A 15,153-nucleotide genomic window follows, 5' to 3' on the forward strand; every position below is an offset into this window, starting at 1 on the left:
AAGTTTTTATGTAGCAGCACTAGAAAGAGACCCGAGTACAGATACTCAGACACCCAGCCATGTTATAATAGAAATAAAAAATTCAATAGTAAGGCAAAATTGAGAAAATCTTCTAGAAAATGAGTAAAATAAAAAGAAAGGAACATAGAAACAGGGATGGGGGGAATAAAAGATCTGGAGACCAAGAGCAAGAGGCTCCCTAATAGCAATTCCAAAAAGAGAGGTAAAGTCATCAAAGGGAAGGAAACTAACAACTGAGTAACTCAAAATGTGGACTGAAAAATATAAGCTTCAGGATTAAAAGGACAGGGAGATTTTCATATTCCAAATTGATGGGTTTTATAATTGTTATGGCTTATGTGTGAGGTGTCCCCCAAATGCTCATGTATAAGACAATGCAAGAAAGTTTAGAGGAGAAATGATTGAGTTTTAATACCCTTAATTAATCAAATGATGGGATTGAGTGATAATTGAAGGCAGGTGGATAGAGGAGGTGGGACTTTGGGACATGGCTTTCAGGTATATATTTGTATTTGGCAAGTGGAGATAAACACTTCTCTCTCTCTGCCCCTGCTCCTTCCTGATCATCATGTGAGTGGCTTCCCTCTGCCACCTTCTTCCTCCATGTTGTTGTGCCTCACATGGAGACCCAAGGAATAGAGCCTGCTGTCCTGGGACCGAGAAGTGAGGAAAAGGAAACTGAGTATGAACCTCATTAGCTGCAAAGGAATTTGGGTTTCTAATGATAATAGCCCCCTCCTCCCATTTCACACGAAGAAAACAAAATGGAAAGGAAGCATGAACATGTGCAAAAATTAATGCATCTTCAAGCCTAAATCCATACGGACTGGTTGCTTTTATACTGGCTTAGAAGGTAGGAGAATTTGAGTCCTGTTACAAGTAGATTCTGAATTGATGGCTATTACTGGTATCAGTGTCAAGACTTAGAGTCATCAATTATGCAGTTTTTAGTGCTATTCATTTACTTCTGCTCTCCATCTTCTGGGAACCTTGTAGAATTCCATCTCCTGGTCTCCTGCAGAGGGGTGAGGGCATGTGAATAGCTCTGCCAATGAGCTGCCATCAGAACTGAAAGTCACTTCCTGGCTAGTGTTTGATCACAGAGGTAAGACCCTCTGGAGCTCTCTTGCCTCCAAGTCCTAGGATAATCAGAGTGTTGCCCTAGGTTATCAGTTTAGGTCCCTGGGATAAACTGAACCCTTACTGCGGCTCAATGGAGGTTCAGTGTGAGCTGCTGAGATTCAGAGATTGTTTTGTTCTGCCCATAACTGAGCCCTTCCCAAAAGATGAACATATAGGACATTAAAATTGCACGTGACGCTGACACACACAACTAGCCTTCTTGGTGGACAGAATTCCATTAACCTCCTTCATATCTGAAAGAGGAGCTCAAGTCCCTCTCTCACCTGGATAAATATGAGGAATAAGCATCCCGGCGGCCACATCACTGGTGGTATCTGGAGTAAATTTGTCTGAGATGATGGTGATGGAGCATCCAGGAACCAGTTTGGAAATGCATACGGCAGTGGAAAGCCCTATCACACCTGCTCCAACGACTGCAATCCGTGCTGTGTCCATGGGCCTGTGAGGAGGGAAATGTGGGCTGCACACCTATTTGGTAGATTATTCTCTCTAGATGAAGTTTGATCCTAGGTTCTTTTCCTAGTTCAGTAGTCTCTCAGAATAAGACCAATAAACACAATAAATTGTGTTTCTTGTGGGATAAAGTGAAAATACTTGTAAACTCTCTTTCCATTAAATAATGGGGTCTGGACAACAAGGTCTCCTTGGGCATTCAGATACTAGTGTAAAATCAGCCTGGGCTAGCCTTTAGCACACACCAACAGTAAATTAAGCTGTGTCCTGGGGGAAATTTCTGCTCATTCTGCCCTTTCGTGAACCATGGTCCCCTATGGGGAAGACCAGGAAAGGTTGGTGAGGTCAGCGAGGCAAGAAAAGCAACAGGGCTTCAGTCTTTGCTCCTGAATCCCATCTCATCCCCAGGAGCAGTCACGAGAGGGCAAGACTCCAAAGCAATTTAGAACTTAACTTCTGTTCTTTGCAGATATGTTTTGAACAAAAACAACATTGCAGGGAGTTTGAGCACTGAGCTCATTACTTCCTCTCCCGTCTTCATTTCTCCTAGAAGCCCACCCTCCTTCGCCCTTCACTGCCAGTGTCCTGCCTACTCCCTACTCCAGCTTGGCCCTCACCCCTGGGCCTGAATCACCTCCTTGGACAATATGCTTTCAAGATAAGGGAACCTGGGTTCCTGTCTGGACTTGGTCCTGGGCTGGTCCTAGAACCTGGGTAGTGGCCTGTGGCCTCAACTCCCTTATCTATAAAATAGATCAAATTCTCATTGGTTCCCTCAGGTGGTGAATATGAGAGGCCCACCAAGGCTGTCTTCCAAAGGGGCTTTTGGGAGGATACGCATGGAAACACAGGAGGCCCACATCCCACAGCCTGAGCTGGGCATCCTGAAGCTGGAGCTAAGAGTGGCTGAGGGTCCAGCGCCTTCTCACCCCTGGCTCTGGGCAGCAGGATCCCATAGCACCATGCTCCCCTATCAGCCTCCCTGCCCACCTTGGCTTCCCTGTTCTTCTACCCACGTCTGCTTCTGCTGTCTAACTCTCTATGTCAGGCTCAAGTTCAAACTCCAGAAAGAGAAAAAAACAATTGTTCCAGTTGATCATTGCCACCCCTGTTGGCAACGTTCTGGCACCAAGCAAGCTGATCAGGCTAAATCAGGCTAAATTTTCCCTTGACATAATCACTTTTCTTGTCCAAAGAGAAATGGCCAGGATATCCGTCACATGGCACAAACCATGGCTACCTCAGATAGAGGTTCACCTTTGCTCAGGAGGGGCTGTGGGCAGAGCAATCTTTGTGGGACCCTGCTGTCAGTGGTCTCTGCTGAATTTCCTGGCTCTGAAGGTTTTTCACATTATGACCCTTTAAAGCCCTCCAGTGAGGTTAATTTAAAGTCAGTGAGGTTAATTATGTGTCTACACATGTCCAAGGTCATCAGTCAACTTCATGTGTGGGCTGTCCAAGAAGGAGCAGTACTGCTAGGAACGGTGGAGTGGTCTAGGCAGTGCAGTAGGAAAGGCTGAGGAATGTAGCCCTGTGCACGTCGCCCGGCTTGGAGAAAGAAGGCAGTCGCCAATGCCCTTACTAGCTTTGCTATTTCACACTGGCACCCCCTATCCAGCAACTTTCTCAAAATAGCTCGAACATATTAAGAGGGAAAAGTCATCAGTGGCTAAGGATAACCAGCTGTCAGAGGGAAGAGGAGTGAGCCAGCAAGATACAGCATGTCCTGTATAGTCACCCTTCAATCCCTGTCCCCTGACCCCCGCTAAAACGCAGCCCCAAATTCCCAGGGTGTGGACAGAACCGACCCCTGAGCCAGAAGAAGGGAGATTCAAGTACCTGTCTCTGAAAAGCAGCCTTTCAGCCCACTGAAGGCTCTGACACCAAAACTTGTTTTCCAGTGACTGCTTGGTCTAGTGCCCTGAGACACCGAGAGAAAGTAAAACTGCTTCTCATTGGGGAATTATTAAGGACATTCCTTCTAATCTTACTTGCCATTGGTCCGTGTAACTGTGTGTTACTGATTCCCCACCCAGGAGAAATGAGCAGGTGACCTCATCTTGCAAGCTCTGCAGAGCTGGGTCTCTGCCAAGACTCCAGGGGGATGGTGCGCCCTCAGCAGCCCTCCCTGTTTGGTTCACAAGCTCTCCGTCTCACTGCCAGCCTGTGATTTTGCCAAATGACTGATGTGTGCGGTAAATAACGGTGGCCTGTACAGCCTCCAGCAAGTTCCAGCCAGAAGCAAACACCCGTTATCTCACTGGGCTGCCCAGAAGTAGCCACCATCTCCCAAGGGGTGCCTGGCTCCACTAGTCAGCCGTGGAGGGTGATGGGAGAAGCGGGTGAGGGGAGTACAATGGTGTGTGTGATCACTAAGATGCCAGACAATCCGGTGGCAGCTAGAAAACTGATTCCGAAAAGCACCTTGGACAGAACTCAAATATTTAAAAAAGGGAGCCAGTGTACACTGTGTGCTAGGCACTGGGAACTCTGCAGTCAGGTTTATTTCCAGGGAGGCAATTTGATGAATCAAAAATTGGATAATAATGTTTTAACTAATATAGAATATTAAACATTGCCTTGCACTAGACTGTATATAAAATAACTTCCTGTGCGGTAGGAACTATTATTACTCTCTCCACTCCACAGACAAGTATATTGAGGGTCCAAGACAAAAAGAAAGGGCCCAGGGTCTCTTAGGTGGTAAATTCCATTCCAAGTATCAGATTCCAAGGTCCAAGCTCTTCATCAGTGCCTGCACTTTGGTGTCAGGAGTCCTGTCTGTCTTACCTTAAATGAGTCACCTAATTTAAGAATTTGTTTTCCCCTCTGATAATTGGAATTGAACTAAGATTTCCCTTGCAAGAGCATCTGATGAGTTAAGCTATGTAAAATTCTTTAGAAGATGGTCTTAAAGATAGAGGGGGAAAGCAGTTTATCTTCTTTCACTCTTAATACTTTCACACAGTCACTCAATACAGAACATTGCTGTGATCAGATGTGTGGGGTGGTTTCTCCACACACCACGCAATCAATTCTGCAGATTCTCCAGCAGACACCAGCTGGGTTGTTCCCTAATTCAATTCAATTCAATTTGGATACTTTCTACCTGGAGATAGCCTCAGATTTCACAGGTTGAGGGCTCAGTCCCCAGGACAAGCCCCCCATTTCACACACACACACACACACACACACACACACACTTCAGATGCCAATTGCAAATTTCAAGGATTGCCCTATGACCCTCTGACCATTTATTAGGGTTCCCACAATGCCCTCCTCAAGTTCAAATAATTTGCTCGAGATGTTCAAAGACTCAGGGAAGCACTATTTGGGTTGACTAGTTCATTACAAAGGATGTAGATGAACAGCCAGGTGGTAGAGATACACGGGGAAAGGTTTACAGAGTCTCTTGGCCTTTCTGAGCACAGCATCCTCCAGGAACCCATGTGTTCAGCTATCTAGAAACTTCACCACACTGTCCTTTGGGGGTTTTATGAAGGCTTCTTTACATAGACATGGTTGATCACCATTCATGGATAACCATTGGCTATCAGCTCAACCTTTGGCCCCTCTCCCCTCTGTGGAGGTTGAGGGTTGGGGCTTAAAGGGTAGACCCCTAATCATGTGTTGGTTTTTTCTGTAACCAGCCCCCAACCTAAAGCTACCTAGGCACCTTTGTCCACCTATCAGCTCATTAGCATACAAAAGACACTCTTATCACTGCAGGGATTGCAAGGGTTTTAGGATCTGTGTGTCTAGGATAAAGACCAAATATATATTTCACAGTATCACAGGCAGTGTCCTTATTTTATTGAGCACTACTACAAAATCAATCAAGAAAATATACAGAGCAGTCCCTCGGCCCAAGGCGCACTTCAAGAGCTGTTAGAGATTTAGGGTTTTCTAAGATGGTATTTTCTCCCTCCAGTACAAGGCAGAGCAAGACAACTCTCTAATTAATAGCTGAGCTGTGCTCTCACAGGGACAGGAGCCATCCAGGGGGGAGGATGGGAAGTTGGAAGGTCCCAAAGAATTAGTGGCTTGGAGGGACAAAGAAGAGGAGGGAAAAGATCTCCTGTTACATCTGAGGGTATTCATTCAGCAAAGAATTGAAGAACAGGACACAGAGATGGCAAGCAAAAAATAGATTTATTGCAAAGGCAACAGAGATACAGAGAGAGGCTTGTAAGAGAAGGGGCCCCAAAGCTGGGAATCCAATAGGGAGATTTTGGCGTGTTCTTTTTATGGTCTCTGGAATGTCTTCCTCTCCTTATCTCTTCCCCTGTCTACACACTCCTCACTATTATTGATTGGTGCCCCTTCTGTCCACATATTTTTTAGTTTTTCTATTGGATCTCCCACTTAGGAACGTGAGTACGGAAGTGTCTGTCTGATTGGGTCTCCCACGTGGGTCCAGGAGCACTTTCGTCAAGTAGGAAGTTGACCTCATAAGAAGACCCTCTCTATGCTTCTTTGTTCTGGCCTTGCCCCTGACCCCCTCAATGGCCATCCTGCCCTGGTTGCCTAAGTTCCCTCACTCCAGGGGGGGGGGATAGTGTGAACAAATCCACAGGCCAGAAGAGCAAAGTAAGCTGAGGAAATGGTGGGAGGCACCTGGGGAGGTGGTGTGTGCAGGGGCAGTGTGTGGAAGTGCGGCACTCTGGCTGGATGGAGGACTGCATTTGGAAAGGAGTGGGAGCCATGGAAGATAACTAGAGGGTCCCGCCTTCCTCCTGCAGGTCAGTGCTCTACTTTCCTCTTAAAAGCAAGAAAAGGAGGAACCATTTAGTTAGAAATGAAAACCAGAAAGAAAGTGGTATAAGACTAATGGGTCTTCTATTTTTGCTCATCACTACAGAGCATTAGCAATGTAACTTGAATGGCAGGTCATTCAGTAAACTGATGGGGGAACCAACTTAAGTATCATTGAGGATAAGAGCTATAAAAGGGACTTTAGAGGCTATACAGAGGGATCTAATTTTTTTTTTATAAGTGAGTGGCTGAGGTCCAAAGAGTTGAAATATTCTGCTTGAGACTGCGGGGGAGCTCAGCTTCGTATTCTTCTCCAACACTTTTTCAGAAGATTTTTGACCTTGGCCTGCAGAGACCCCCAAAGCCTCACCCCTGCAATGTAGGTAGGGCCTTCCACCTGCCCAACCTCTTCTCTGCTCCCCAGGAGTGTTAATGTGATGTGTAGGCCTTCCCGATATGTCCATTGCCGGTGAATGAAAGGTCTCCAACCAATGGGACTTGTACTCTTCAGAAAGCTATTGAAGAAGCAAGGTTCAGGGACCTTGCCTCAGAAATAGGTTGGGGAGGAGTTTGGGAAGAGGCAGAAAGGAGTGAGCTAAGGACAGCTCACACTGATATGTTGGTTAGTAGCCCTTATTCCAGACTCAAGGGCAGAGCCTATAACTGAACCCTTTCTTCCTTGTGAACTAAGACTTTCAGGACTTACTTATTGGGACATCCATGAAAACCTCTATGATTGGTACCTGTCAGGGTGGGTGAGCTCAGAGAGAGGAGGAAATGAGTGTTAACAACTAATTGACTCAGATAACTGGACATTCCTTGTAAAATAGTGTTGCATTGTGGATTTTGGAGATAAAAATAACAGCCATTACTTGATTACTGGCAAATTCAAATAAGATAACAAACACCCACAATTCCCAGACACTCCACTGAGGGAAGTTTGCAAAGACTTTGGCTTCCATGTTCAGTTTTTGTAATCTTATATAATAAAATATACCTCTTTGCCATATGCAAGAATTTATTAAGTTTACCTTGACATATATCATTTTACAGAATGAACCTTTTTCCTTTAGAATGGTCTTTGATAGGAACAAAAAAAGACAAGTAACCCCCTCCAAACTCATCATTGAATTGAATGTAATCTGAACATATATTGAATATGAACAGTATGCCTTTTTAACAGTTATTCAGGGAAGCAAAGTCAGCATTTGTGAGGTATGACATTTATACAATTTCAAAAGCCCTCTTTAAAAATATATGCATATTTAGAATCAAGAAAAGGAAAAAAATGCCTAAAGCCACTTGGATGCCATCTGAGTGGTGGGGAAATGTGATAGAAAAAAAAGAGAGATGGGCAAAGACAGTGGTTTAGCTGATTGCAATGAATATGCCTTACTTTTGTAAAATTTTATAAAAACTTATGCCCAAATGAACCCACTACTAAGGTCCCTCATAAAAGCCCGTGCAAATGAGGGGAACTGGAGTTTATGCTTCATTAGCTTCATGGTTAGTCTTCCCTGCAGCTTTCATGGGCCCAAAGTAACCATCAGTGCATATATAAATTGCAAAGCCCACAAAGGAGGAATCAATGTACATAAAGGGCAAAGTCAACGCAGGAGAGTGACTGTATGGTGGAACGCTGAGCAGACTGGGCTCCAAATGCTCATTGGCCAAGATCAAGACTAGACAGAGGACACCTATCATACTCTCACTGATCAAGTGGTGGAATAGTGTACAGAGTTTGGAGAATATCAGCTCTGTGCAGAGGCATGTAGTGATGTAAATATGTTATTTCATGTAATCTTCACATTCCCAGGAAAGACATTTTATTAGGATCCTAAATTTTCAAATAAAAAGACTAGAGGTAAAGAGAGGTTGATTTACTTTTGTAGAGGATTAAAGGCAGACTTTTTAAATCCCAGGCCTTCACTGCTTCATATACTTCACTGCTTGTCAAGGTCAAGTTAGTTAACCTCAGTTAAATAGGCCTGAGTAACAAGGTTGTCAACCTGAAGTTTATCTACTTTTTGTGGTCTAGTCTCTGAAATTTCCAATGCTGGAGCAAAGTACTCCTTCAAATATTTACAGAGACACACCTGATGTGCTATGGCTAAGTTCCAGCTATTACAGATTATAGCATCACTAAGTTTTCCAAGTATAAAGTCAAAAGGCTGCACATACTAAGAAATGCTCAAGCAGAAAATTATGTTTGGCTTCTGCATAATGAATATTTGCTCACTGTTAAAATGAAAAGACATTAAAGAAAAAATATTTTTCAATTAAAAACACTTATCAAGTTGCTAGATATAAGATTAACATACAAAAATGAAACAAATTTCTTTATGTTAACTATATGTATTTAGAAAATGTTGTTATTAAAAGTTTGGCACCTGTTGAGGAAGTTTATACCTAGGAATAAATCCAACCAAAAATATGCCTGACCTTTGTGGAAACATATTAAAACATATTATTATTATGTTTTATATAATCATTAAAACATACTAAAATACACAATAACCAAGCTATGGAACCAATATAGGTGTCCTTCAACAGATGAATGGATTAAGAAAATATCATATATACTACTCAGCCATAAAGAAGAATGAAATTATGGCATTTGCCAGTCAATGGATCGAACTGGAGACTATCATGATAAGCGAAATGAGCCAATCCCAAAAAAACAAAGGGTGAATGTTCTGATATGTGGATACTAACTCACAACAAGGGAGGGTCGGGAGGGGAAGAACAGAAGTCTACTGGATTAGACAAAGGGGAACCAAGGGAAGGGAGTGGGGAGGGAAATAGGAAGGACAACAGAATGAATCGGACATAACTTTCCTATCCTTGTATTTGAGTACACCACCAGGGTGACGCCACATAATGTACAATCACAAGAATAGGATCCTGATTAGAATAAATTATACTTCATATATGTATAATATGGCAAAACATTCTACTGTCAAGCATATCTAAAGACAACAAATAAAAAACATATTAAAGATGACCCAAGTGAACAAAGATAAACCATAATTGTAGATAGAAGAGTCAATAGCAGAATAAAGGGTAAATTTTCCCTAAGTTAATCAAAAAACTCAATTCAGGCTGAAAGCATGACTTGATGAGTTTCAGTAGTCACCCATCAGTGGGTGAGTGGGCTCCGGGGTTTCTGGTCAACAGCAGAAATGTGGTTTCAGCATCGGCAGTGGAAGCAAAAAGTACAAGCTTGAGGACCAGCTGTGGCAGCAGCTTCCTGAACTCTGGGCAACTTCTCCTGCTCATTCTGTGCCCCCAGACCTCTCTATACTTTTGTAACTGACTCCTATATAAACTTCCTCTATACCTGAAATGTTCAGATGATTCCTATTTTTCTGACTGAACAATGACTGATACAGAGATACCTAAGTAGGTGATAAGGTCTGAATGTTTACCTCCCCCTCAAAAATACATGTTAAAGCCTTACCCCCCAACCATATGTATTTGAAGGTGGGGCCTTTCAGAGATAACTGAGGTTAGATGAAATGATGAGAGAGCTCAGGGGGGCTGGGATTATGGCTCAGTGGTAGAGAGCTCACCTCACACTTATGAGACCCTGGGTTCGATCTTCAGCACCACATAAAAATAAATAAACTAAATAAAGATATTATGCCCATATATAACTTTAAAAATATTAAAAAAAGAATGGGGTGTCATGATGGGATGAGTGTCCTTATAAAAAAGAAACACCAAAGAACTTGCACTTGTTCTTTCTTCTCCCCCCTCCCCACCCCCCACTCCCATGCACACAAAGAAGGGTCCATGTGAATGCACAGTGAGGTGGAAGCCACCTATAAAAAAAGAGAAGGGGTCTCATGATGAAACCTACCTTACTGTACCTTGATCTTGTACTTCTATACCCTCCACAACAGAAATAAATGTCTGTTTTTAAACCACTTATGATATTCTGTATGGCAGAATAAGACAATGCACAGCAAAATATAAAGAAATGCCCCAAAATCCATATACTAAAATTCCAACTCTTTGAATGGAGATGAGATCTTTAAAGAGGTGATTAAAGTAAAAATGTAGCCATTAAGGTGATACCATAATCCAATAAGACTGGTGTCCTTGTTAGAAGAGGGAGAGACTCTGGGGATGTGCAGGCATTGAAGGCCAGTCATGAGAAGAGGCAGCAATAGGGTGGCCACCTACAACCAAAGAGAGACCTCAGAGGAATCCAACCCCACAGGCACCTTGACCTTGGACTTTTATCCTCTCCATCCTCCAGAACTGTGTGGAAATAAATTTCTGTTTAAGCCACCCAGGCTGTGGTATTTTTACTGTGAGAGCACTGGAAAACAAATGGAAAAAAAAAAAACAGGTTCAAGAAAATAACAAATATTTGAGGAAAACAATTAAATGACATTAGAAAAATAGGCTGAGAAAGAAGGGAAAAAAAAGAAAATGAGACAAAAATAAGAGACGAGAAAGGCTAGAGAAATGTTGTCCTACTCTCTTCTCACATCCTCCTTTTTGGTTTGTTTTGTTTTACAAAAAGAGAAAAGTTTTTTTTTGTTGTTTTTTATTATTTTGAAATGGAGAGACCAAGTAAAGAACTAGAGCAATTACCCAGGGAATAGAATTAATATAAACAGTCTAAATAATTCAGATCAAATGCCTCCTTTATTTCTCTTAGCAATGCTTTTTAAATTCACAACATCTATATAATTGCCCTCTTATATACTTGCCTCTGCACATATACTTCATCAGCACAAGACACAAGATAATATCTAAGAGCAAAATTTCAAGAGCAAAGGAGGAAAAAAAAAAACATGAACTTAAAACAAAAGTAAGGAAAAACCCAATGCCTACAGGAAACTTGTAAATCTGAAACACATGCTTCTAATAGACACAATTTGCAGTTGAAATAACTGAGATATTAAACTGTTTTGGAGAGACTGTGGTTTTAAGTGAAGTTGGGAAAACAAAATTATTTTAAAAAGACAAGAATCCTGACTACACATTTGAGATCGGCAACAGATCCAGACAGAATTTCAAGTCAGTTTCCAAGATGATCTATCTGCTAACTGGGAAAGTTTACAATGCACTAAAATCCCTCAGGTTCTCTGTCTGAAGGAGGCTTATAGACAGAATTGAGTAAATTTGGAAAAAATAAGAAGGTCAGACTAAAAAACTAACCCCTGGCCCCTGGCAGGTGTGTGTCCATTAACTGAGCCAAAGACTAGCACACCGGTCTGCACTTCTCACCTCTTGGCTCAGGGGGCTGGAAAGCAAGACATCTTTTTCATAGCTCTAGTTTTTAGGGTTAATCATGAAGATAAACATCTTTTGACAGGGCTTTTCTAAATAGGACTTGTTGAGAGTCATCTGTGGGCTGTGTGTGAACTGTGTTGCACATCTTAGCGTAGTAAGGGGATACGTCTGGCACTGGGAACTGCTGGTGGCATCCCCACAGGAATAGACTGCCTGAACTTCCCTCTCAGCTCTGCCAAAGATACCCCACAGATGGGTGGCCTACTGTAGCTGCAGAGCACCTGAGATGGGTGTGACCTGTCAAGATGCCAATTAACCTGTTGACTGTAAGACATCAGGAAGCAAGACTCCACCCTTGAAACTTTATCCCTGCCTTTGATGTACCCCTTTAAATAAACCACTGGAGCCATCTTTCCTTTGACTAGTTCCAGCTCTTGTGTGGACTGGATGTATCCGGTCTCCACTTTCATAAATATATTTCTGACTCTTTGTCTTTTGTTCTTCACTAAATTATCTTAGACTTTAAGTTCTCAGGTAGCTTAAACCGCCCTCTGCAGGAAGAAGAACCCCCCCAGTGAGATGCTGGCCATGGCCCCCTATAAAGACTTGTGTTTAGGTTTATGGACCTCAAAAGAGGGAAAAGATTATTATCAGAAATAGAAACTTCAAAGGGCTTTGGAAAAAGAAACACTCTCCCAGTCCCCTTCCCAAATGACAGTCCCTGGGAAGATGGGGAGGAGGGGGGCACTAGTGCCAATGGGAATATGAATATGTGATATCTTTCGGGCTTGCATGGGGGCATGGCATGGGGGGTGAGAACCAATGACACAAAAAAACAAATATGGGAAAAATATTTGCAGCATTAAGAAAGCAATTTTACAAGGACACGCACCGGGCACGCACACACGCAGAGGCAGCTCGCTTTCTTGTCTGGCTTCCTTCGGGTCTGCTCAGCGCCTGACAGGGCAGAGGCCAGGCAGGGCCGGCTGCGAGGGCAGTAGGGGCCGCGCGCGATGGCTGGCCTGTCCCTGCGAGGGGCGGGCACCGTGACTCAGCTGGGCCCCCAGCACCCGGCAATGTGAAGAGTCAGTGGGCTGTGGCTGTTCTGGTTGCTCCCTTTCATCCAGGCCGGTGCTGGATCGGGATGTGGGCCCAGCTCCCACGGACCCACCTACGTACCTGCAGCCTGGGATCGGGAGGCAGGCACCATCTGGTTACCAAACTGACTACAAAATATTCGAGCTTCACCAACAGCTTCAGATCTGGACAGAGGAGTGTGATGCTCATCCCGCCCTCTGGTGGGATGCTTTCTCAACCGAGTTCTTTGAGGATGGTGCCATGTTGACCATCACTTTCTGCCTGGAGGGTGGACCAAAGAGATACAGTGGGTGTGGGGAGCCGGTGGTACCTGGAATTCATGTTTGGTGACATGACGCGGATAAAGACATGGCACTTCAACATCTGGCAGCACCGAGAGCTCATCCCCCGAAGCATCCGTGCCATGCATGCCCAGGACCTGAAAGGTTGGATCAGCTCTCTAAAAATATCACCCGGCGTAGGATGTGTGACACTTGAGCTCATGCAGGAGTTCAGGTCGTGCCACAAGATGTACAGCCTCAGCTCCCGACACTGCCTCAAGACCTGCAGTGGCAGAAGTGGCAGCGCTTGGTAGCACCCCCGCGGAGCCTTCAGGGCAGCAGCCAGCAAACGGGCGGAAACGGAAGATGTCAGGGGACAGGCACCGTGAGTTCGGGTGGGAGTGGCAACACCAACAGCAGCAACAGTGAAAGGAGCCCAGCCAGCAACTTCGCCCTCTCCAGCCAGGATGTGATGGTGATGGGGGAACCCACTCTGATGGGCAGGGAGTTCGGGGACAAGGACTCAACACCCAGCTGGAGAACACCTAGTGTGACGCGGCCAACTGCAAAAAAAAAAAAGCACCTGATGAGGTCAGCTTTAACAACTCTCCTGCCCTGGGCGCCAACAGCCCTTGGAACAGCAACCCTCACCCAGGTTTCCCAGTAAAGGCCCTGCCAGGGCCACCCAGTGCTCTGCCTGCCTGCCTGCCCCTCCCCTTGTAGCCCCAGGGAGCAGAAGGCACAAGAGACTGAGCATCTAAAATGGGCAGCCTTCATCCACCCACTTCATGGAGGAACTGGACTTGCTGGGGGAAGGTGCCCGGATGTGCCCCCCAGTGGCCCTGGGCTGGGCCTGGCCCCTGAAGAGCTTCTTGGGGGAAGGGGTTACTCATGTGGGTGCCTATGTGGACCCTGGACCTCTGAGAACTGTTTTGACCATCCCCCGAGGGCATTTGCCTCCATCTTCACCCCCAATTGTGGGTTCCCCATTCTCCTGGCTTATCTCCTTCAAGCCTACCCACAGCCCTTAAGGGTTAAGGTCATGGGGCTTGGTTGAACACCCCTTCCCCTAAGTGGCTGGTATTAGAAGGGTAAAGCTCTGGGTTTCTTGTCCCTTCTGCCACTTATCCCAGCTCCAAGGTTTTTAAAACATAATATTATTAAAAATGCAAGTTGTTTTGTTTTTTTTTTAAATCACCCATGTTCCCCCTCTTCCCCTTATTAAAGTCCAGTGACCTCCCTCCTATTGGTAGATGGGAGAGCCTAAGGCCTCAGTGGGGGTGAGAGTAGGGGTGGAGGTATGCATACCACTTTTCTACAGAGCTTCAGACCAAGGAGACACTTTGCCATCTCTCTTCCCTCTTCCTCTGGGTGACTGGAGTTGGGGAGGGCACGCCATGGGGGGATTGGGGTATTGATAGCCACATCTTTTGTGACAACCCCCTCTGTTGTCTCTGTGTCCCCATCCTCCAGGACTCTAGCCTGCCCTACAGTGATGGTGACTACCTCTATCCCGCCCCACCCTCATCCCATGGTGGGTATGTTCTTTACCAGTCCTTCACTAAAGCAGCTGATTTTGATGGGGGGAGGGGAAGCTCCCTCCCTCAGGGAGTATGGAGGCTCTTTGTCACTGTATTTTGTTTGTTTGTTTGTTTTGGTTTCTGTTGGGCAGGCGTGGGATGGGAGAGGGGCTCATCCACTCTCTACCAGAACCCTCTTCTCTTCCTGTGATCCTTTAGACTAGCCTCCCCTCAGAGGGGAAGGAGCCATTAAGACTATCTCAGCTCTAGCCCACCAAGGAGAAATAGGCCTCTGTCCACCAGTTGGGGTAGAGGGTCTTCATCTCCCAACACCTCTTCCTCCTCCTCTTTCCTCATAGAAGGGAGGAGGGGGCAGCCAGGATCCTCAGCTCCAGTTCACACTTGGACATGTGGAGGAATAGGGCGAGGGTCCCATGAGGCTAGACCCAGCTCCTGGCTTTGTTGCCTTTTCCTGTGGCCAGTCCCAGGAAGTTTCAGGGCCACCTCTCCCCTCACTCTTCCCTCTGGATTAGGGAGTTTTCATGCCCTGTTTCTCCACTCCAACTGCCACTTCGGGGAGGGTGCTGTCAGGAGCTGAGGGAAGGGGTGAGAAAGGTGGGTGTCCCACCCCAACTGTAATGCCTTTTGAGGGG

At 45.1% G+C, this 15,153-nt stretch overlaps 1 protein-coding gene and 1 pseudogene across 4 annotated transcripts in view; one reads left to right on the forward strand and one right to left on the reverse strand.

The window, feature by feature from the left end:
- The window catches only part of Ddo (D-aspartate oxidase), a 19,461-nt gene extending 15,899 nt beyond the window's left edge, over positions 1–3,562 (reverse strand). The window contains exons 1-2 of one of the 4 annotated variants that reach the window (XM_015500141.2): positions 3,457–3,562; positions 1,428–1,603 (exon numbers count right to left, since the gene is read on the reverse strand). In XM_015500141.2, coding sequence (XP_015355627.1) covers positions 1,428–1,599 — 172 coding nt within the window. In that variant the 5' untranslated portion in view covers positions 1,600–1,603; positions 3,457–3,562. Of the gene's footprint in view, positions 1–1,427; positions 1,604–3,456 lie in introns of those variants that run through there. The other 3 variants (XM_048787906.1, XM_048787896.1, XM_048787888.1) reach the window with 3 other exon arrangements.
- LOC107151919 lies at positions 1,924–13,756 on the forward strand (annotated as a pseudogene).
- Positions 13,757–15,153: the final 1,397 nt, after the last annotated feature.

The sequence above is a fragment of the Marmota marmota genome, unplaced genomic scaffold, assembly GCF_001458135.2.
Source record: "Marmota marmota marmota unplaced genomic scaffold, marMar, whole genome shotgun sequence".
Taxonomy (NCBI): Eukaryota; Metazoa; Chordata; class Mammalia; order Rodentia; family Sciuridae; genus Marmota; species Marmota marmota.